General features: G+C 39.6%; 1 protein-coding gene across 1 annotated transcript in view; it reads left to right on the top strand.

The window, feature by feature from the left end:
• The window catches only part of Pla2g4a (phospholipase A2 group 4A), a 143,988-nt gene extending 135,800 nt beyond the window's left edge, over positions 1-8,188 (top strand). Inside the window, 1 exon segment of the mRNA NM_133551.2 lies at positions 7,645-8,188. Coding sequence (NP_598235.2) covers positions 7,645-7,785 — 141 coding nt within the window. The 3' untranslated portion in view covers positions 7,786-8,188.
• The last annotated feature ends 15,600 nt before the right edge of the window (positions 8,189-23,788 follow it).

Genomic DNA, 23,788 nt, shown 5'->3' with positions numbered 1-23,788 from the left:
CCCAAACTCTTCCCAAAGGGACATCCCAATTCTATCACACCCAACATTGTTTCTCTTTTTTCTTTTTTACTATAGAAAGTCCAGTTAGTGGATACAATCTTCTTGATTGTGTGACCATCCATTAGAAAGTGTAATATCCTTAGAGAATAAAAGTGCTTCTGTCAGTTACCGATAACTCCTGAGGTACAGCTAGAACTTCATAACCACTATCCCCGCCCCATGATAGGATTTTGTCTGGTTTGAGCTTGTACAGATCCCATGCTTGATGTCATAACCACTGTGAGTTTCTGCAGTCAACTACCCTCTTTTGTGTAAACCAACATTTTTTATAGCTTCTGCTAACATTTGAAGCATGACATTTACAGGCAAAGATAGGGGTATTAGAGTATCTTCACATGAAGGTTAGGTGACGTCTTAGTTATGTTTTTATTGCTTCCGTAAGATGCTGTGACCAAGCCAACTTATAGGAGAAAGTTCACTGGGGCTATTTCAGAGGATGACTTTGTGATCACCATAGCAGGGAAGCAGAGCAGCAAGCAGGCAAGCATAGTACTGGAGTATTAACCAAGGGCTTACAACTTGAGACATAACTACAAGTCAGAGAGAAAGCTAACTGATGATGGCATGGACTTTTGAAATACCAAAGCCCACCCGGAATGATACACATACTCCAACAAGGCCACCTAATGTGATCCTTCCCAAACAGGTCCACCGACTAGGGAACAAGCATTCAAATATATGAGGCTTTGGGAGCCTCTCTCATTTGAATCACCATCGACCACTTGTAACTGAACATTCTACTCCAACTTCAAGAGGTTTGGGTTTTTCATCTTGAAAGCAGGAACAATAGGATTCATTATAGGGGCAGTGTGACTGTGAATGTGTAACCATGTAGGGCATTAATAGTTCCCTGCAAGCATAAGCCATTTAAACATGATGATCTTAGCTATGCATGCCAACCTCCTGCTGCCTGATGTGCATGGAGAATCTACAAATTAAACAGTGAAAACGTTAAGGATTTACCATATAAACAAATTGTAGAGATGGTGACAGGATAGGCATTAAGTAAATGTTTTAAATTTATGAGTGTATGCTTTTTCCTAAATTAAATGGCCATTTTGACTTACATTTAAGTGCTTCTGAGTATGTGTATGCGTGTGCATGTGTGTGTGTGTGTGTGTGTGTGTGTGTGTGTGGTGTGTGTGTGTGTTATTCTATTTTTACTGATATCTTATTTCTTGGTGGCCTCTTGCATAGCATATATCCAAGAATAAACACATTTTGTCATAAAAATTATTGGTAAGTGGTGATGCATAAAAATTATTCAAGTTTTGCTGGGCTTACATTGCAGCAACATACATTAACTTCAGTTGCTTAAAACCTCCCACACCACATGGGTGGAGCAGAACACGGACTGCACGTAAGCAAAACTGCATGTGGATCATCAGAGTGGTTTTCACATGGCATAAACTGGAATAAAACACGATACAAAGTCGTTAATCTACCAAATCCTAAGACAATTTTCAACCTTGTGGCCAGATACACTGTGGCTTAAGGTGTCTCCTTGCAATTTGCTTTCTGATCTGGGTTTGGTCTGAAAAGGCCTCTGGGTATCCAGCAGCTGGGAACTCCTGCTGGCCACTCTCCGAGGACGTCCTTCCGAGCGCTGTATTTCTGCTTTGGCTCACTTTTTGACAGCAGTCTGGCTTTCTCATGAGCGTCAATTTTCTGTACTTACTCAGTCCTCCCAAATTCCTTTGCGATGAACACTGCCGCAATGCTTTTACAGTTAGGGAATTTTGTGGGATTTAGATTTTCTTTTCCCTATTAGAAACTTAGGGTATAGTGACTTAGACTGGTGGACTTGTGGTACGTGGTAGGCAGAGGCTTTGGATTCAGACAAAATTGTGTGTCTAGTCATTGCTCAGCTGTCTCTTAACTGGGTGACCTTGAACGTGTAGATTATTTTCTCCTGTTGTAAGGGGAATCAGCAATACATTTTATAGGATCAGGAGTTTGGTTAATATAACTTAAGGACTTAGGATGTAATAGGATCTCAGGAAATTGAAACAGCAAATATAATGAACAATTTTTACTTTCTGTATTCTTTTCTGCTTATAAGTATACATTATGAACACCATAAAAAAAACATGGCGTTTATCTTCTGTTCTCTGGGAATAGTGATCATAATGCCTGGCACCTCCAATGAATATACAATGTATTTTTGTGTATTTGTTTTTATAAGTCACTGACTGGTTGAATATAATGAGGGCGAGAATAAAAGTTGCCGCTGGTTGTAGATGGAGTTGTTGACCATGAAGCCTGTTTACAGTACATACCTGCCCATGTGGCATGTACGCTTAGAAGCCATTACTTTGATATGGAGAGAACGTGGGTTGGGAGGGCTGTTTTAAGTACCTGTTGACTTGGCTTGTTTTCCATTCTTATTTAGTTATCCGTTCGGTAGGCAAATTCAGGCACATTCTACGATACTATTACACATCACTAAGTTCAATAATTGCTGGTGTGCACCGTCTGCTTAAATTTTTGTCAGATGGTTTCATAAAGTGTTTTTAGTAGTTACGTCTCTTGTTCATTGTGTGACAAAAGCAGGAGATGTGTGATTTGGTTCAGGAGTGGAGGGTATCATCCATGATGGTGGTGAAGGTATGACCGTAGCGGGTGAAGCAGCATTGACAGTCACAGAGTGGTGAGAACGACGGTCCGTGGGATGATGCTGCCCAATTCTAAGTTGATTTTCCCACTGCACTTAACTTGCTGGTCACAGATATGCTCAGAGGTTTATCTCCTAGGCGATTCTAGAGTGTGACAAGATGGCAGTTGATGTTGACCATTGCTGTGTTAAAAAGTGTGTGTTAATCAGAGTGAGGGAAGTACATGTCCTAAGTTCTACGAGTTAATTTTCAGTCTAATGGCATTTCATCATTACGATTACACTGGCTAGGTACAAATTACAGTGTTTGCCTATGCGAAAGATAATCTGAAAATTGAATATCCTGACCTACTTTATTAGGGATAAAGGGGAGGGGAGATGGTGGTTCCACTTGCACATCATATACAGTCTTGGCCAAGATCCTAAACAAATTGTAGAACACACAGAAAAGCCTGTGGATTCATTAGAGCATGGTTCTGTACAATATAGGATCCTTTAGAGTAAAGATTTAGAATTATAAAATAAACTACCTATTTTTTTTTATCTTTAGGTTTTAGGATGCATGGACAGACATATAGAAATGTGATTTCTTGAATTGAATGTGTAGGGTCTAATTCCGAGAGGAACCCAGGGTAGTCTGTTTGAATTTTTTCTAGTCTCTGTGTAGCATTCTGTTCTGTGTACGAAGTAGGCTGTTTTGAAGTGTGGGGAGAAGGTTTTCTTAGGGTATTCCATCAGATGGGGCAGAGCATTCCTTTATGATTGTTTCTAGGGAAAGAAAGTTGGGGAGTGAGGCCAATATATTTTTTCAGATGTTGGGCTTAGACAACGGGAGTTCTAACATCTATATCTCCTTTAGGAAAGAGAGACCTTACTTGCCCTGGGTTGCCTGAGGAGGGGCTAGAGAAAGGACCAGGTGACAATAGACAACAGAACATATTTCCAAGGCTTTTTTGAGACTTTCATTTGAGGGTGTGTTTTTCTGAACCCCGGTTTCCCCATAGTAATCTGCCTTCCATTCTCCACATGGCCTAATCCTGTCTCATTTATATATTGGTTGAATGTGTTTTTATTATTAGCTGTGCCAGGCATTGTTCAGGGACACAGAGACACAGAACACCAAAAGAACAAAAAACCCAAGCTTGCAATCTTCTCACTTAGGAGGCTAAGGCAAGAGGATCCTGAGTTTGCAGCCTGTACAAATACAGAGACTCTGTTTCAGAAAAGAAGGAATATGAAAAACAAATAGAAATATGAATACTCAATATTAACCAAATAATTTCTCCTAAATATTCAACATTCAAAATTAACCTAAGAAGCATGATGGATAGATGGATCTGTGTGTGTGTGTGTGTGTTAATATATAGGCACAGGAATTGAATAACAGATTAACTAGAAAAAATGCCAGAACTCACAGTTTTAGAGTGGGGACTGACCTTAGGTCATAAATCCTCCCTACTCTTTTCTCTGTCAACCATTTCTCCTCCAAGTGGCCTTATTTCTTAGTGTTCTGCAAGCAGTTTCTTTTCCAATGAAGCCAACCAGTTTCCATGTGTATCATATGCCCTCCGTTCACCACAACATTCTATCCTTAGCTTTATATGGCTGTTCACGGAGAAAACCACTCGCCCCTTCTGTTCATGAAATCCTGTGTGTTTAACTCCAGTTATATCTTTCTTGTGGTTTTTCCTGGGCTTTTATTAATTTTGAAAATATTTGTTATGTGCCTTTCATAGTCTCAGTGCTATAATCAAACACTAACAAGTCTTAATTTTCATGATATTTCAGACTTACATACAATCAAACATTAGCCAGGAAACTCCCAGTGATTTTTTTTATGAAAATCATAGCTGTTTCTTATACTGGTAATTTTTTTACTATCCTCTAAAGGTGTGTAAGAATACACCTCTGTAGGAATACACCATAAATTCTCTCTTTGACTAATGTTTTAATTTGATACCATAAGCATTCTGCATTTGTCTACAGATAGTTCAGTTGGACGCCTCCAAAATCATTCATTTTGATGGAAGGGAGGAAGATGCCATTTTCCAAGTTGTATTTTTTTTTCTTACTTATCTACCTGTAATGATGAAAAATTAAGGGAACTGTTTTTTAAAAAGAAATTGGAAAGTTCTTGAATGGTGTAGTAAAAGATGTCATGGATCACATGTAGTTGGGATAAGCAGTGAGGATATAGAAGATTAGCCTACAAGGGTTATTACTAGAATAAACCTGGAAGGGAGGATTCGCAATCCCAATGGAGGGAGTGAAGCAATTGTATAAACCCTTTAAGATCATTCCTGGTTAAAAAATAGAAAGATATAGATACTTCATAAGACAATTCAGGTATATCCAGATACATCGTGTAGCATTCTAAAAGCTTTACAATTACTAAGTGGTTTAATATTGAGTTTTTCTTGGCATGGAAGCTTTAGGCTCTGGGGGCAGCAGTGGGACGTGTTATGAGGAATCAGAAGTCTGTTCAGTGGTTTCATAGTGTTAATGTGCCACCTAGTGGTTCAACTTGCACATTCTTCTTCCCAATGATTTGGGTTTTTTTAGTTATAGATGTAAATGTTGGATTTCATATTTATATTTATTATAATATTATATTACAGATATATTTTATATATCTCTGTGATACTAACACTGCTAGTTTTTCTGTTCTCTTTTTACTTAGAGTTTTAAGATATTGAGCACAGGACCCCACATACGGTAGTGTACCAATTGAAGTCAAAACAATCTTGATCTCAAAACTTTGGTTTTTTTCCTGCTCCCTCCACGTCTCTCTCTCTCTCTCTCTCTCTCTCTCTCTCTCTCTCTCTCTCTCTCTGTGTGTGTGTGTGTGTGTGTGCGCGCGCGCGCGCACGTGTGTGAGCATGTGCATGTCTGTATTCACTGTCAAAGAATTAACATCAGACAGTCATCACTAATGTACTATTCCCCGGGTCTTTTCTGTTCTAAAGCATTTTGGATGGTTAGTTTTACCTGGCACTTCCTTGCACCAAGGGATTTTGTGGCTGGTCTGAAGGAGCAGAACTGACCGGTAACATTGCAAGCTGGAGTCTAGAAAGACAGAGAATGTTAGAAGTAAATACAGAAGGTCATTTGAATAGTGTACCAATTGGCTGATTTGCACAGCGTAATGAGCCCGTTCTTGCCCATGTTAATTTCGTATAAGCTTTGTAGTCTCCTGACTTGCATCCCATAGATTTGATAAGCAATGGTTTGAATGGATGTTTGTTGCAGGTTGTGCCAGTCACTGTCCACAGGCCTTCATAGCATTGTACTCCAATTCCCAGCAACCCAAGATTAATAATGTTATTCCTGTCTTAAAGACAAAGAAGCAGGGAGCAGAGAGATGGGTGAGCAGTTAAGAGTCCTTGCTGTTCTTGACAGGTGCCCCAGGTTCAGTTCCCAGCACCTAGATGGCAATATACACTGCCTGTAAATATTTACAAGGGATTCATTCCCCTCATCCACACTCCATAGGCACTGGATGCACATGGTGCACTTGTATGCAGACAAAATATTCAAACAGGTAAAATAAAAATATGTAAATCTTTAAAGACAAAACAATCTGTAGAGTTTAGGCTAATTTCCATCTATTTCACACAACCTGGACATGATTGGGTTAAGGAGGCCTTTGATTTAAGTCTTTTTCAATAGATCTGAAGCACAGAATTAGTTATGTCGCCCTTATTTGTGGAAAAATGGACTCTGCCAACACCCACTTAACAGACTCAGTACTATTTGAGTCTGTTTGTACAGGTAGAGTGACAACATTTTTTGACCATATGAAAGACTTGAATTCTTCAGGTTAAATTCTTTTTTGTTGTTTGTTTTGGTAATGTGACAGCATATTTCATGAGCCACTCTGGAAGAAATAGAGGTTTCTGCCAATGGGTGTGATAAGTTGCTGGAAACTGACCACAAGTGCACATAACTGAGTCCTCCTATCTCTGTTCTAGGCACTGGCACATACTTGCTCAGTGACCCATGGAGTTAGGAAAAGCCCTCTGTGTGTGTCTGTGGCCAGATGAGCCACATGAGATCCCAGTGGGAGGAAGTCATGGGTCTTGAGCTTTTTGATTTTTCCAAGTATTCCTATTCACAATCATTGCTTTAACCTTATCTAACAGTCTCATGGAGGACAGAGGGGCTTTGGTGTAGCCCTGTAACTTCCCTCTGCCTCTAGTGCTCCAAACATCTATTTTATTGACAACTCTTGTGGGAAGGTTGAGGCTTTTTGATGTTGATAGGACTCTAAAACAGTAGCAGAGTCATCTTGAACTTCCTCTCACCCTACTCCCAAAGCAATTCCCCAACTGCAGTCACGACTCTGTCCAAATCCAAATTCCACTCTCTCCTAAAATTCCTAACAAGGTTAATTTCATAGCAGGAATAGTGTATGTTGCCTGTGATCATCATTAACATGGGTAAACATAAGGTAACTCTGGATGGATATTAGCAAAGAATTGTCCTGGGGGAAATCACAAAGTATGGCGTGACACTTGTTCTCTAGTCATTAGTGTGAATCAGGAAAATTCTCCAGCAATGCCTTCTCTTTCTAGTAGGGGGCATCTTCCTTCTCTGTGGTCTCCTATCCCCTCTTTAACTTTAAAAACACACATTACCAGTTTAGTATTTTCTTTCCTATTTTCACTTCCTAGTGAAGGATTGAGGGAGCGTGAATTTACCTTGCTACAATTATTTTATTCTTAATGGTAACTCCTAGAGTACATCTTCACAAGAGTGTAGTAATGAAATCTTGCACAATGTGTGCATGAAAGAATCATATTTCTCTCAGCAGACTTCAAAAGGAACACACACACACACACACACACACACACACACACACAAAGAAAGAAAATAGAAGAAGAAAAGAAAGGAGTCTTTTGCTTTCATCCAACAAATGTTTCAGGGATTTATATCTGTGCTCATCATTTATCTTGTGTGTCTTTTGGCAGGTGATAAAGGATGCCATTGTTGAGAGCATTGAATACAGAAGACAGAACCCATCTCGTTGCTCTGTTTCCCTCAGTAATGTTGAGGCAAGAAAATTCTTCAACAAGGAGTTCCTAAGTAAACCCACAGCGGAGTCCATTTGAATTCCATGACTACTGGAGTTCAGAGCACATGAGAGATCATCTTACTATGCACAAGAGACTGACTGCTACTCAGAGTTGTGGGGACGGAGGCATGTGTTAGGTGAAAATGGTGTTGATTATGCAATACTTGGCAACAGTTTCTGACAGTATGAATTTTTTGACATAAGCATAGGGCTATATACTGTATTTTAAACATTCCTCACATTTTTACCTGAGCATTTTTATATATATATAAAAATATCCTTTCCTTTTATAAATATTTAATAGTTTAACTCAGTAAAAAAAAGCTTCCCATTGTGTGTGAATGTTATTCTGAACTAGATTTGTTCATGCCATGTTACAACACTATTTTTATTTAAATGTTCATATCTACACATGCGAAATAAATACTTTGATATACAAATTGCCACTAGAGACTTGAATCTTTTCTATCACTTAAAAATCTTTCTCTATGAGTGGGCTTTATATGGTTATGTGTGTATGTGTGCCTGTTTATATGTGTGACTGCAAATGTGGTCATGCCACTGTGTGGGAGGTCCGAGGACATTTCAATGATGTCCCTTGCACCTTGTGTGAGACAGGGTTGCTTTGTTGTTGTGGCGGTGTAAGCCAGGCAGCTGCCCTTGAGTTTCCAGGGCCTGACCTGTGTCTGTCTCCCAGCTCACCATAGGGTGCTGGGATTGCAGACACATACTGCCTACATTGGCTTCTCATGGGGATTCAAACACAACTCTTTATTCTTATGCGCTGAACACTTTACCCACTGGATCATTTCCCTGGCCCTTGCTATTCTCTGAAGGAAGCATTTTACTTTTACTATGAAAGGTTTTCAGATTCACTGATTTCAAGCAACGCAATTGTGAAACATAGAAACTTCTTAAGGTTTATTTTTAGTTTTAATTGTTGTGTGTCTCTCTCACTGCCTGCTTATGCATAAATACAGGTGCCCACTGGGGCCAGAGGTGTTGAATCCCATGCAGACAATTACGGGTAGTTGTGAGCCATTTTAACATGAATGCTGGGAACTGAACTCAGGAACTGAACTGAACTGCAAAAGCAGTGTGTGCTCTTAACTGTTGAAAGAGCTCAGTAAAGCTTACATTTTAATTGTTGAATTCTTCAGAGGGAAATATATATAATTTGTTCATTGTGGCAATAATCGGTATTCGTTTGTATAAAAATGTCTAATGTAGAACTTTATTCCATTGAGGGTATCCTGGACTACCTACCCAGCCAGGGAGCTGAGTCCAGAGAAGTGATGAGGGCTGTGTGTGGCTTAAATTAGTGCTCCAGGACAGTACAGGCCCCTGATTTCAGCAGCAGTTGGATTGCTATGATTCAGAGATACCCTTCCAAATACAACTTCTTCTTCTATTTCCTCTGTTCTCTGTCACTCGTTCTTGAGCTAACTTTAAGTTCTCTTTCTTTTGTTCTGTAATTTCCTTTCCTCTTGCATTCATTCCTATGAGTAATGACAAAAGCAATAGAGAAAAAATGACAGATTTTTAAATTGCTTTATGCAAAAGACAAAGGAGTAGCATGTTGTAGAATCCTTTTGGCATGCTGTACAGTCTGGGAGACACAGTATTGACTAATACAGGCAGAGATGCTTGTCTTGGGCACATAGGTAGATATTTTAGCTATTTGTATATCATTATGCAAAATACCTGCCGTAAACAGGGTAAAGAATGAAGGATTTAGACTTTTGGTTGCTTACTGGGTTCTTGGAACATCATGCTGGCAGGAGCATGCCACCTAGGAGGGCGCTCACCCTATGGCAGAAGGTGATAGAATGGCTCTCAGGACGAGATGTAGTGCCAAGAGCATACCTCAGTGACCTTGTTTTTCCACCCATCCCCCCCTCTAACTTTTCCAGAGTCTCCAAAAATAGGTCATCATCTGTAAATTATCCTTCTATGTGAGCCCTTTGTGGGGTGCTTCATCTCTGAACCATAATTAGTTTTATTAACCAGCAATAAAAGAGTATGGCAAAGCATGCTAATTAAAGAATAGACAAGTTGAAAATGTGAGACTTTACATGGGTTTTGGGGAGTAACAGTGTAAACTTACAGGAAAAGGATGTGATGAGAGCATCCTTGAAACAGATTGAGCACACTGTGTTCTGCAGTGCAGCCTCACACATGCTGTGTTAACCAGGAATGGGCTGAAGGCCCAGCATAGAAAACTTGACAATCCTGTTTAATTTTAATAAATATCATGGTGCCGGAAATCACATCAGGGCAATATGGTTGTTTGTGTTTCTGAATATCCCTGGGAAGGATCCAAGTGACATAGTTGTTAAACTTAGCTAAAATTCCTCAAACTAACATTGGACTTGGGGTCTTCTGCTGTGTGGTCTTTATGTCACCATCTAAAGAGGTGAAAGGGGTGAATGTGTGAAAGGTCACTGTAAGTGAATGTATAATGTAGTTAACTACAACAACATCAGTGTCTCATTTAAAGGCAGCTTTGTCGATTTTCTGTTATGAATTTCCTGGAAAGCCGGAAATGTATTTTAAAAGGAAACACATTGATGACACACTTTTAAAGGAGTAATTGTATATTAGGATAACTGACGAGCTAATCAATATGAACAACTTCAGTGATGAACAGAAATCTTTTCAATACCTGCTAGAATGGCTCACTTGGATTGTCTCACATAAATTGCACTAACTGAATCTAATGTCAAAGAGGTATCAGACAAAACCAAACTTGGGGCATACAGAGGTAACTACCTCTCTGAACTGTAAAACAGGAAGTCAAGGGAAAGTTGAAGAACTTTTTAAAAACTTTTTTTATTTTTTGAAAATTAAAGAGATGTGACCACTGAGAACCACATGACCTTGACCTGAGTTCTTCCTGCCAAGGATGTCTGTGGGACGATTGTTGGACCCTTCATCAGAGGCTTTGATCGCAGTCATGTAGTACCACTAACATTCTGATTTTAAAAAGGTGTTTGAGATGGCATCCCTTGGTGCAGTTCAGGCTACCCTCAAATTTACATTGAAGCCCAGGTTGACCTTGAAGTTGCAATTGTCCTGCCTCACCCTTCCTGTTGCAAGGACTACAAGTATATGCCACCATTTCCAGATCAGTATCTTGGCTTTGATTGTTGTATTGTAGCTTTCTAGCAGGTCGCCCTTATTTTAATAGATACCCATTATCCAGAAGGCTAGGACCTGAGGTTGACAACATATTTCTAAGAGACAGACAGACAGACAGACAGATACACATGAGAGAGAGAGAGAACCAAACATTGATTCAAAAATGTCACAAGTGACTCAAAATATTAGCAATAAAGTTTCAGTTAGAGTATTTTCTCAAAAGGGATTTCACTATTGTTTCTCTTGTTCATAGCCATAGTATTCTCTTTAACCAATTTTTCTAAATTGAAATATCCCTAAGAAATAAATTATTGGGTAACATTTTCATAGACTTACTCTCAACAGCTTTTAAAATTTTATATACATATATATATGTGTGTGTGTGTGTTTGTATATGTAAGTATATGTATGTATATGTATACATATGCAGCTTCATTCTTCACCAACATATTACAAAACAGTCCCTAGTCCATACACTAACATTCTTCTCCTTGAGCCAGGCCCCCACAGTTCAAATTACCTTCAGCACTATTGTGCTCCATTTTACTGCTAGGACTGTCCATTAAGCCCCACTTAAAGCATTCTACTATTTCCCAAATATGAAGTTCTCAAATCCACGTTCCTCTAAACAAAAATATGGTTAGGCTTTAATCATAGTAGTTGTGTGTGTGTGTGTGTGTGTGTGTGTGTGTGTGTGTGTGTAATAGTAAATGATAAAATTTCCCTTTTCTGTTGGACTCTGAACAGTGCATGTCTATGGGTATTTATTGTTTATCACATATAAAATGTCTTGTTTGGTGTAAATTCCTCCAGATACCCTTTACTAAGCTGTAACACCCATCCTTCATGTTTCATGATACTGACTGCATTGTTTTGGGAATTGCTGTAACCTGATGACATTGGCTTGGGTAGTTATGACAGCCTCCTTGGAAACCTATAACCATGATTAACTGAAGTGAGGTACAGCAGTCACTGTATATCAAGATGGGGCCATTTCCTGATATCTTTCATGGTCCAGAGTTCTATGTTAAGACTTCAAATAAACCTACCTGTGGTGGTTTGAATATGCTCATCCCAAAAGGAGTGGTACTGTTAGGAGGTGTGGCCTTGCTGGAGGAAGTGTGTCACTGCGGGGGTGGTCTTTGAGACCCTTCAGTGGGATTAGCTGTCCATGAAACAGTATGTTCCTAGCTTCCTTTCAATGAAGATGTAGAACTCTCGACTCCTCCAGCACCGTGTTTGCCTACACACTGCCATGCTTCTTGCCATGATGATTGTCAGGAGCCATCAAGAAGAAGCCAAAAACTAGCAGGTGATCTTCTTGAGACGGTTCTACTCATTGACTGTCAAAGTCAATGACAGCTTTGCTTCTCTAGGCAAGGCCAAGAAGCATTTCATTTTAGGAAAGATTCCTGCTATTAATATGCTTTACCAGTTATTATTAAATATATATATACCAGTCACTTAGATATGAGCTCACCTTTTTGAGCAGACCTCTGCAGAATAACAAAGATACACTGTCTCGTCATGATGCTATATAGACAAATAGATTATTTTTAATGCTTAATATCTTTTGGTTATATATATTTTTAAATTTATTCTTTAATCTTTTTGTACAGCCCAGACTTTATCCCCCTCCTGATCCACCCTTGGACTGTTCCACATTCCACACTTCCTTCCCCCATGTTCAAGAGGATGTCTTCAACCTACCCCCACCTCTACTCTAGCAGACATCCCCACTCCCTGGGGCTCTGAGTCTCTCTATGGATAGATGCATCTTCTCTGACTGAGTCCAGACCCAGCAGTCCTCTGCTGTATTTGTGCTGGAGGCACATATCAACAGGTGTATGCTGCCTAGTTTGTGACTCAGTGTTTGAAAGATCCAGGGACTCAGGTTAGTTGAGACTGCCGGTCTTCCTCTAGGGTCACCCTCCTCCTCAGCTTCTTCCAGCTTTTCTCTAATTCAACCATGGGGTCACCAGCTTCTGTCCATTGGTTGGGTGTAAATATCTGCGTCTGACTCTTTCAGCTGCTTGTTGAACCTGTCGGAGGGCAGTCATGATAAGCCCCTGTTTGTAAGCACACCATAGCATCAGTAATAGTGTCAAGCCTTGGGGCCTACCTTTGAGCTGGATTCCAATTTGGTCTATCGCTGATCCTCCTTTTCCTCAGGTTCTTTTCCATTTTTGTCTCTGCAGTTCTTTCAGACAGGAACAATTTTGGGTCAGAATTTTTGACTGTAGGATGGCAACCCCGTCCATCTGCTTGATGCCCTGTCTTTCTACTGGAAGTGGACTCTACAGTTTCCTTCTGCCCACTCTAGGGCATTTCATCTTAGGTCCCTCCCCTTAAGACCTGAGAGTCTCTCACCTCTCAGATCTCTGGTACATTCTAAAGCTCCCCTCCCCATACCTCCTACCTCCCAAGGTTGCTTGTTTCCTTTCTTTCTGCTGGCTCTCAGGACTTCAGTCATGTTCCCCCACCCAATACCTGATCATGTTCTCCCTTTCCATCCCTGTCCCTTTCCCACCCAGATCCCTCCCTCCCTGCTCCTGTGTGATTGCTTTCTTCTCTCTCCCAAGTGAGTTTGAGGCATCCTGACTTTGGTTCTTTGACTTGTTAGCCTTCTTGAGTTCTGTGGATTGTATCCTAGGTATTCTGTACTTTTCCCCCCTAATATCCACTTATTAGTGAGTACATACCATGCATGTCTTTTTGGGTTTGAGTTACCTAACTCAGGGTAATATTTTCTAGTTCCATCCATTTGCTTTCAAAATTTTGGAAGGCCAAGAATCATTTCATTTTAGGGAAGATTCCTGCTATTAATATGAATTTCCTGTTATTATTAAATATAAACAATCACTTAAATATTAGCTCACCCTTTTGGGCACATGATGCTACATAGACAAATAGATGATTTCTTAATTCTTAATGATGATCCTTTAAGAACCCTAAAAGTGTATTAGTAATTATTAAGCTCTTTTATAATAGGACTGCTATTAAATCTTTTCTAATGTCAAAACTGTATTAAGAACTTTGCCAGTGTTGAGGTGTCAGAATTAATTGCTTCTGAGAAAGCAAGAAGGCATCTACAAACTTAGATCACATTCCAAGAGGTTGTAAAACAAATAAACAAAGGTCATAAAAAAGGAACATAGGATTTACTATAGGTTCAAGGACAGAAGATGAAATAACGACTGGGTTTATCTGTACAAAACTTCAATGAAAACTAAGTTATGGTCTTTAACTTCTCCACGAACCTGTAAAGCTAGTGACATATGATGAATGTTTATCCAGATAATTACTCTTAATGGTTATGCATGTAAACATTCTCTGCTGTAAATTTCTTATTCAACTTATGATTTGAATTTATGTGTAAACTTGTGGTGAACTTTTTGCCATGTGATCATGTATTCTGAAAGATTTACTAAGTGATGAGAACAAAGAGAGGAGACAGAATTGAACTCAAGAAGAACTTAAAAGTAAGGGTATAGCATTGTGAGTAATGACATTATGATTGTTACATCAGAGCAGGAGGAATGGGCAAGATTAGGAGAAGAAGAAAGCAGATAGAACTCTTTTTAAGAACAGTAGAGAACTTTCTTAGAGAACTTTTTGGAGAATGTTTTAGAGGGAAGTTTTTGGAGGAAAGCTTTATAGAAAAATTGTGGACTAAGAACATACAAATAAAAGCTAAAACCAATTTTTAACTTGTCCCATTGTCTTGTGGTTTTTCTGCTGTGAACAGACACCATGACCAATGCAAGTCTTATAAAGGACAACATTTAATTGGGGCTGCCTTACAGGTTCAGAGGTTCAGTCCATTATCATCAAGGCAGCTACATGTCAATATCCAGGCATGCATGGTGCAGGAGAAGCTGAGAGTCCTACATCTTCATCTGAAGGCTGCTAGCAGAATACCAGGGAGGACAAGGTTATTAAAGCCCACACCCACAAAGTCACCTGTTCCAACCAGACTACATCTCCCAAAGTGCCACTCTCTGGGTCAAGCATATACAAACCATCACACCCTTTTTCTTCCTGGAACTTCAACTAGCAGGTTGGGAGTTAGAGCTCTTTAGTTCCTGCAGATTGAACAAAGGCTACTTTATTTAATCCCCTGCTGTTTTATGATCTGACCTCAGAGCAACTCAGCTACAGCAGCAAAGTGACTTAGACTTAATATAGGTAAGTATTTTACTATTAAACAGCAAGTTGCCTTGGTAATAGTTTCTCTTCACAGCAATGACAATCCTAAAACAGAAGTTAGTACCAGGAACTGAGGTATTGCTGTGACAAGCCTGACTGCTTTTTTTTGGAGGAATGTGGATTTTGGGACTTTGGAATTGGGAAACAGTTGAATGCTTAAAGTGGGGTTTAATGGGCCATCCTAGTCAGACCTGGAAGACTTTGGTGCTGAGGGTGAGGTGAATTGTGCGGGTCTGGCTCAAGAGGCTTCAGAGGAGAATATTAGTATGTGGCCTAGGGACTGTTTTGTGTATCTTCGTGAAGAATGTGGCTGTTTTTTGCCCATGTCTAAAGAGTCTGCCTGAGGCAAAGGCTAAAATGTGGAGAATCAGATTAATTGCATCAGCAAGGGAAGTCTCAGAAAAGACTAGAATAGGCCTTGTCTTCTGGTTTACTCTCATGAAGATCAAGATTTTGATCAAGTGTAGCAAGCTTAGAAAAGAAAAATACAAATTGTATGGGTCCAGGAATAAATGGGTACCGGGAAGGAGAATGGACCTGAATTCCATGTTCAGGGTGATAAACAGATTATGGGAGTGATGACCTCATGGCAAGATTTCACCCAGCTAAGCTTATTATTTATGCTTTTGCAATTGAACAAGGGATAGTTATATCTAGGTGTTATTATTACCATGTTATTGCTTTCATTTCGACTTTTAATCTGAAATTGAGTACAATTCAAGATTAGAGGGCACACCTGTGGTCCAGATCTTGAGGCTGAAAGACACCAGCTTTTAATCCAGCTCTTAAGAAATAGTGGCCATAAAAAGGTTAGGTCCAGGCCTTTAATTTGAGCATTCAGGAGACAGAGCCATGTAGATCTCTGAGTTCAAGGTCAATCTACAGAGCAAGTTCTAGGATAGTTAAGTTTAGTAGGTGAAGGAGTTGGAAAACAGAAAGCTTCTGCTGCTGCTGATGTTATAGAAAAAGCCTCAGCAAGCATCAGAACTCAACAACTTCCACCATGTGGTTCTAGCTTTAGAATCAGGAATGGAAGGGCTACTGGGACAATTGACAATGGTTAGCTGGAGCTAAGAAATTAGCAGTGATTAAGAAGAGACCCGCATAAGCGAGGTAGAATCCTCTGGGAAGCATTTTCTGAGAGCACAAAGAAGCTGTGTTCCAGGGATAACCAAGGTTGCACCTCGTGCTGCAGCTTCATTTGGTAATATGCACAGAAAAAGGAAAAAAAATACGTAACTCATGAAGTAAGGAATGACAAACACACAAACATACACTGCTGTTGAGAATTGTTCTTTTAAACTAGGTAACATGGGGAATTTTCATGATATATCAGCCTTTAGGCTGAATATTTAAAAGATAAGCAGAATTGCAAATGGGATTTGGGAGACAGGTTATTTCTCTACCAAAATGAGCTTATTTCTTCCTTCTAGATTCTGTATCTTTCAATGCAGTCTAACATTACTTTAGGGATTTGGGACACTGATTCACTGATATATTAGCTTAAGAAACTCTAAAACTTCAAAACGTTTTAAAAAGTGAATTGCTCATATGCTGCAACAAGCTAAATTCAATCAGATGAAGCAGAACAAACAAAGCAGGGAATTCTGCACTGAAATCCAGTGACCTGGAGTGTGAACCTGAGAGGAGATGTATGGCTTCATATATGAAGGAAGACTCCATCTATAATGCCCTAAACAAAAATGACTTCCTTGACCTCTGTGACCAAACACTTGAGAAGAGCTAATTCTGGTTCACAGTTTGAGAGAGAATAACTAGCTCATCATAGTGAGAATGCATGAAGGGATAGGCTCAGTGACTTGTAACCAAGTTGATGATCCAGAGAGCACTGAGAAGCCCAGCCCCCAACAGCAAACTCTCCACCTCAGAAAGGACCCATGATTCCTCCAAATGTACTACCATCCAGGAACCCAGTACTGAAACACATGAGTCTATGGAAGATATTTCACATAAGACATAACTGAGGGCTAGAAGCAAGCTTAGAAAATTTTAATAAGATTATCATGTGGAGCAAGTATTTATAAGGAAATATTTCAACACAGAGGTGATGGCATTATTGTAGTCATCTCTGAAGAGTTTGATTTGCTAACGCATTCTTCACGTTGCCTCTTTCCCTTCCAGAAATCCTGGGAGAGACAGTCTTTGAATCATGTCCCATGGTGAGTCTGGATACACTTCCATTTCCTGCTCAGTTCCGTTTCCCAGGTCAGTCACACGTATGCATCAGAATTGAGGTGGTTTGAAAATTACTTCTAGGTCTCTTGGGACAATGGAATTAGACATGATACAGTTCCAAATAAGGAAAATGTTCCTTCTGGTTAGATTTGTTCAAAAGGAAAATGAAACCCATGACTAATTTCTTGTACCAGTGCTTATCACTTACTTAGAGGATGTGACTTCAAGGAATCCATTTGCTCGGTGGGAAGTAAGTCACAGTTTAGGTGATGGCTTGGTACTTTCCAACTAAGAGTATGAACTTCTTCCATTTGGTTTATATTTACAAGCTGGTTCCTATTAACACATTAAAACAGGTCAACGAGGGTTCATGGTGGGAACTGGTTTTGGTAGATTTCCATCCATTACTGGCTCCTAAAACCCACTACGCAAATTACACTTGTATGAATACAGCACCTGCTTTGAGGTAAGGAGTTTATTACCCATAACTATCCACAATGTATTAGATTAAACTAATTTCTATGTCTATATACTGAGTAAGAACATAAAGAAGGTGATAAATAAAATGCCTTAAGACTGAAAATAAGGACATAAAGAAGTTAATAAATAAAATGTCTTAGTACTGAAAATAGAGTGTACATATTTTATGGCTAAAGAAACCCAATACATCCATTGCCTACCAACTTTTGGCTGATTTCTTCCACCGTCAAACTTTCCTTATGTTTCGTATCATATTCTCAACATCAATTGCACTGTATTCACTCTTAATTCACTAATTTAATTTTCTCTGTTGGCTTGTTTTTCTAGAGAGGCTTGTGCTATCATGCAAAGCTTCAAGTGCCCCTTTGAATAACTGAACATGAGTCAGTCTACTCCCATGACCACTCTATGACTGTATAATAACCCTGTGCTCATTTTCTTATACAAAGGAAATAATAAAACTCTATCAGGGTTGCCTGTTGATCTTTATTCAACCTAAGTGCCCACTCAATAAATACTTCGTTTTGTTGTTACCAAATTTGTGCTTCTACAGTCACAGATACTAACAGTATAAGCACATTCAAGGACATGGTGATAAAATTCATTATCGTTCATGGCTCTTGAGACTCATGATAGAATAGAGATTAAAGACATGATTCTAGTACTCGTAATGCTAGGGGAAAATATCATCAATAAGTCGAAGGTCACAATATGGTAGAGGACTCGACCCTTGTAGGTGTCACTGTGGCATTTCTCCACTCCTAATTCAGCTTCAAAATTGCTCTCAAAGTGTCTTTTTAAAGCGTGTAAAACTCATAGCCAGAGAGGTGGATCAGTTGGCAAAAGTCCTTTTCAAGCATTTCCAACAACTTGATTTCAGGTCTTGGAATTCATGGTGGAAGGAGAGAGAGAACAGGCTTAGGAAAATGCAAGTTTCAGAGCTATGAGTGTATCCTTGAGGAAGAGTTCCTGCCAGAGGGAAGTTTCTGGATTCACTTCCAGGACAAAAAAATAGGATTTATTTATTTATTGTTTAAATTTTCAGTTAATTTTCATTCACTTAAGAAAAATTTAAGACCCTAAGGAGACACAGATGGTTTGCTGTTGTCTAGCTTCACCCTTTCACTGTGATAGGGTTTCCATTGCTGTGAACAGACACCATGGCCAAGGGTAGGAACCCATATAAAAGAAAACATCCAATTGGGGTTGACTTACAGTTTCAGAGGTTCAGTCTAGTAAGATATCTTGGGGCACTGAGGTGCCGGACCTAGTGGGGGATAAAAGACAACAGTACTTTTTTTATTTTTTATATTTTTACAACAACATGGCATTACCATGGTAGGAAGCATGGCAACAGGCAAGCAGACTGGTGCTGGAGGAGCTAAGAGATCTACATCTTGACCTGAAGGCATCCAGAGAGAAGATTGTCTCCTTTAGGCAGCCGGGAGGAAGTGCCCTTTCAATATTGGAGGGATTCTAAGCATAGGAACCTCAAAATATAACCCCTCAGTGATGGACTTTCTACAAGGCTATGCCTACTTCAACAGGGCCGCATATCCTAATAAGCCACTCCCTGGGCCAGGTATATTCAAACCACCATATCTGTCTTCTCTAATAACTCTCATGCTCTTTTGCATTTTGCAATCTAGATCATCACTCTGCATTATTTTCTCCTAATTCCTGCCTTTGGTTTTATTGGTCATGCCATCAACAATGCTTTCCTCGTCCCCATCCCATTGGCCCAAAGATGTACCTCTGTACAAAGACGTCTCGTCATCAGTTCTAGAAGCTTCCTTCCTGTATTTCCTTGCTTCCCCATCTGAGACAGGGCTGGATACAACATCATTTAGCATTTTTTTAATTGCTTTTGTTGTTGTTGTTAATTAAATGAGAAGATTTTGGAAAAGCATTTAGAATTAGCTGTCTGATGTGTTTGGAACAGAAACAAAATGGATTCTAGTCAGGTTCGTTGCCATGGTATCATCCAAGTTTGTGTGGAGAGTAAATGACAGCAAGCTGCAGGGTCTTCTTTGATGTTAAACTTTTTCATTTCCTGCTGGAAACGTTGCCGTGTTTTGAACCGCATATCATCATTTTTTTTTAAGGGGCAGACACCTCATCCCACATAACTGGCTCTATTCCAATCTCAGTCGCTTTGCTGGAGCCCCTCTCAGCTTGGGCTCAGTTTATCTGCTCGGCATCCACACCAGCCACGGCGTACAGCTACTATCTGTGCTCCTCAAGATGTTTAAAATTCGCAGTTCTCCCAACATTCAACATAATCAGGGCCTAATTCATCAAAATGAGTTATTGGCACCACAATGAATGTTCTTTGTGTGAATTATAGTAGCCCTTGTTAATTGCCTGAAATCCGCAAACCCGCAGGAAACATTTGCAATAAATTGATTTTTTTTCCTAGACATTGCCTTAGTAATAAATAAATCCTCCTGGTGATTAATAATTACCCCTTTTGATTTTTTTCCTTTTTAATTAAAAACATGAAGACTCTCAACATCACATCTGGCAAATACAACGGCAAGTACACGAAACAGGCCTGAGGCTTGGAAACTGTTCTCTCTCTTAATCGCCACTGCTGAGAACATTTCAGTTGCAAACGGCAGGGACAGAATTCAGAGGAGGAGCCAAAGAAAACATTTTCAGATTTACTCGAGGAGTAGTGTCCAGTCTCAGGTTTGATCAGAAAAGAACGTGAAGCATGGCATCAGTATCTTTCTCACTCACCTCTGGGGCTCCTCGCTTTGGAATCTTTCTAGCAAGCTTGCCCCTGACCATGAGAGTCAGTCGTGTCAGTCTATATAAATCTTTGGACCTAGACAAAGATTTTCTTTTTACACATTGCTTTTCAGAGTTGAACCCTGAAGTGTCTGTCTACTGGATGCGTCCACTTAGGTTATAAGTGGAATAGACATGGGGATGAAGTGGAAATAGTTCTCTTGAGGATCTCTCTGCATGCAAGGTATTGTCCTATGAGCTAGTGATAAAATACAGGAAAAAAGAAATGGATTCCTTCCAGTTCTAACATGTACATTTTAGTAGATGATGGCATGGTAACTACTTGGCCAATGGACTTTTAGTAACAGTTCTATATTGAAAGCATGCTTTGGAAAATATAAACTGTAACACAGCAATGGTGGTGTCTGCAGCAGTTTAAGGGATGGTTTTAAATATGCAATATGTGAACAGTGATAGTACCCAGGCCAATGGATCTTGTTGTAGCTTTTTGTTTATATTAGAGAAAAATTCAGAGTCAAAAATAAACCATTGAGCCCAGAGCCACACATATTCTAAGACCTTACCAGCTAGGCAAGATTGGGCACATAAGAAAGCTTCAGAGCTGGGGTTCTAGCTTGGTTGGTAGAGTGCTTGCTTACCATTTAGGAAGCCCGGGTACAATCCTAGAACTGTGGAAACTAAGCAGGCTAACCTGTGCCTTTATTCCCAGCACTTAAGAGGTAGAGGTAGGTGACAAACTATCCTTATCTACAAGGTGAGTTTCCGGACAGCCTCATCTTTTCAGCCCCTGTGTCAAAAGCAATAGCAAAGAACTTCAGGTAAGAGGTAAGATTCTCTTCTTCCTTGGGCTTTATTTGCATGTTGAAGACACCTGGGTTCTCTAGATTGATCTATGACTAAATGGCAAGGTTTTTTTTAAGCTTTAAAAGCTGAATGATTCTGAATTCTTTCTCTACGCAATTCAGCAATTCATTTTCACACCTTTTGCCATTCAAATATTGTCAGATGAATGATGCAAGGACAAAATTAAATCATAGAATCACAATTTATATTATTCAAATTATAGAAGGACATTATAAATAACCTTATCTAGAAAGAAACAAAAGTTATATTCTTTAATGACTCATGTGTCAATATTTGCCAATCCCATTAAGGGACTTTGAAAATGCCTAGTGATGTAGAGTAATGATTTATTTTCTAGCGTGTGCAATCTGTGATTAGATTAACATCTCTGTGATCAGTAAACAGCCTCTCAATGTAGTTGGCATGACCTTGGCAGCCAATGGGACAAATATTTGAAGAGTAAGAATCCTAAGCGTTTCTGACTTGTGCTTGTTAGCACTGGTATTCTTTGATTTAAGAAGAATAAAAGAAACACCCAAGTAAATGTTATCCTAGAAGACTTTGCTTTTGGTCATTCGTGCTTCCAAATGCAAAATGCCCGGAACAAAAACCAGCAGAAGTAGCTAACATTAGAGTCTCTGCACAGATGTATTTATTATATATGCACGTATAAATAGTTTATACATGCTATACAGAAGCTGCTTTTTTTTGAGGCTTTATTTCATGATTTATTTTAATCCTTAGCCCTCTGACATGCTGTTACTGTTAACTTACCTTGCAGATGGGAACAGAGGTGATAAGATCACAGAAACTTTTCCAGTTCAACATTGCATTCTTGAGAATTTTACCCTTACTCTATCTGGGGGTCAATGCACTTTCTAGTACTGTATTGGCTCTCCAGGGTCCCTTTCTGTTCTACCACCCTTAATGAAAGCGAATTTCCTAAGAAACTTATTCAATTGCCTAGAACCTAGCATCATCTGGAATCCTAGTTTGTGCCTCTCAGGAGGACAGAGTTTATAGTACATTTCCTGTAGAGAAACAGGAGGCTTTGCTTTGTCTGCAGGGACTCAGATTTATGCGGTAGGGTGGGATAAATATTTGGAGGGTCTGATTGAAATCTCATTGTTGAAGCAAATCCACCTAATTAAATGGCTTCCCAGTGTTTGGCTTGGTAGGTAAGGGTACTTAGGCTAATTGTATTAAATATTCAAAATCGTGAACTGGCGAGGGATAGAACAATTAATTGGATATAATTTCCCAGGATGGTCGTAGGCTACAAGATGTATCATATAGGCTTTTGAAAAGAGATGGGAGAAGAAAGTGAAGTAAAATTCTAACGGTTTTACCAACTCTCACTGTAACATCAGACATAAAATGTTACAAGCAAATAGGGCAACATGGCTTGCCAGCTAGATGGGTGCTTTGGGTTAAATAAAATGCTGGAGTGTGAGGAAACTGGAAGACCTTCATTTTCCTGTGCTAAACTCTCTCTGAGTAGCTGAAGATAACCTTAATCTTCTCACCCTCCTGCCTTTTCTCACTACCTGCTGGGATTTCCAGAGTGAGCCACCGCACCTGGTTTATGTGGGACCAAGGTTTAAACTGAGGGCTCCCTGAATGCCAGGCAAGCACTCTATCATTTGAGCTCCGTCCCACGGATGAAATTTTCTGTATAACCTTCTGATGCTTCAATAATCCTTTTACTGGATTGCTTGAAAATGGAACAAATTCTTCTTCTTCTTTTTTTAAACTGTGAAACACTTTAAGCAATGTCAAAGTAGTCAGTAGGCCTTCAAATTCTAATCACCACCGTATTTCTCCATTAAGCATCACTTAATCTGAACTAAGTGATTTAAGAAGTGAATACCTAGTACATTGCAACAAGGAATCTTTCCTCCTGGCACTGACACCTTTCTCTGAAGAGCGGGTATGTGTTTCCCACATGTATATCAAAATGCTTTATCATTTCCTCTCTCTAGCACACTTGATCTGCTTTCTCATTCAGAGCAATGGCTCTCTCCGGCCTGGCAGTAGCTGCTGAAAACAGGGGAGTACCTACAGGCAACGCAACCTCAGAGTCCTGCAAACATGCGCGTGCTTTCAGCCACTTTCCAGCAACCTGCCTGTGGCTGAAGTGTCAGATGCTAACCCCAGGATTAAATAACAAACTGGCTACTCAGACATGCTCAATGACATTCTAGTCTAGTGATCTTCTTGCTTGCACATGTGGACAGGTCTTCCCTTTTTGCTGACTTCATTTTTTTTTAATTGAAGATCGATTTTTCATTACAGTATGTTCTGCTTATGACTTCCCCTCTCTCAACTCCTCCCATATTATGTTTCTTTCCTAGTTTAACATGAAGTGGATAATGCTAAAAAGTGGAACTTTTCTATTTGTTCTCTCAGTGTTTTCT

This window comes from Rattus norvegicus, chromosome 13 (genome assembly GCF_021556685.1).
Source record: "Rattus norvegicus strain SHRSP/BbbUtx chromosome 13, alternate assembly SHRSP_T2T, whole genome shotgun sequence".
NCBI lineage: Eukaryota > Metazoa > Chordata > Mammalia > Rodentia > Muridae > Rattus > Rattus norvegicus.
This window is presented reverse-complemented; position numbering and strand designations above follow the sequence as displayed.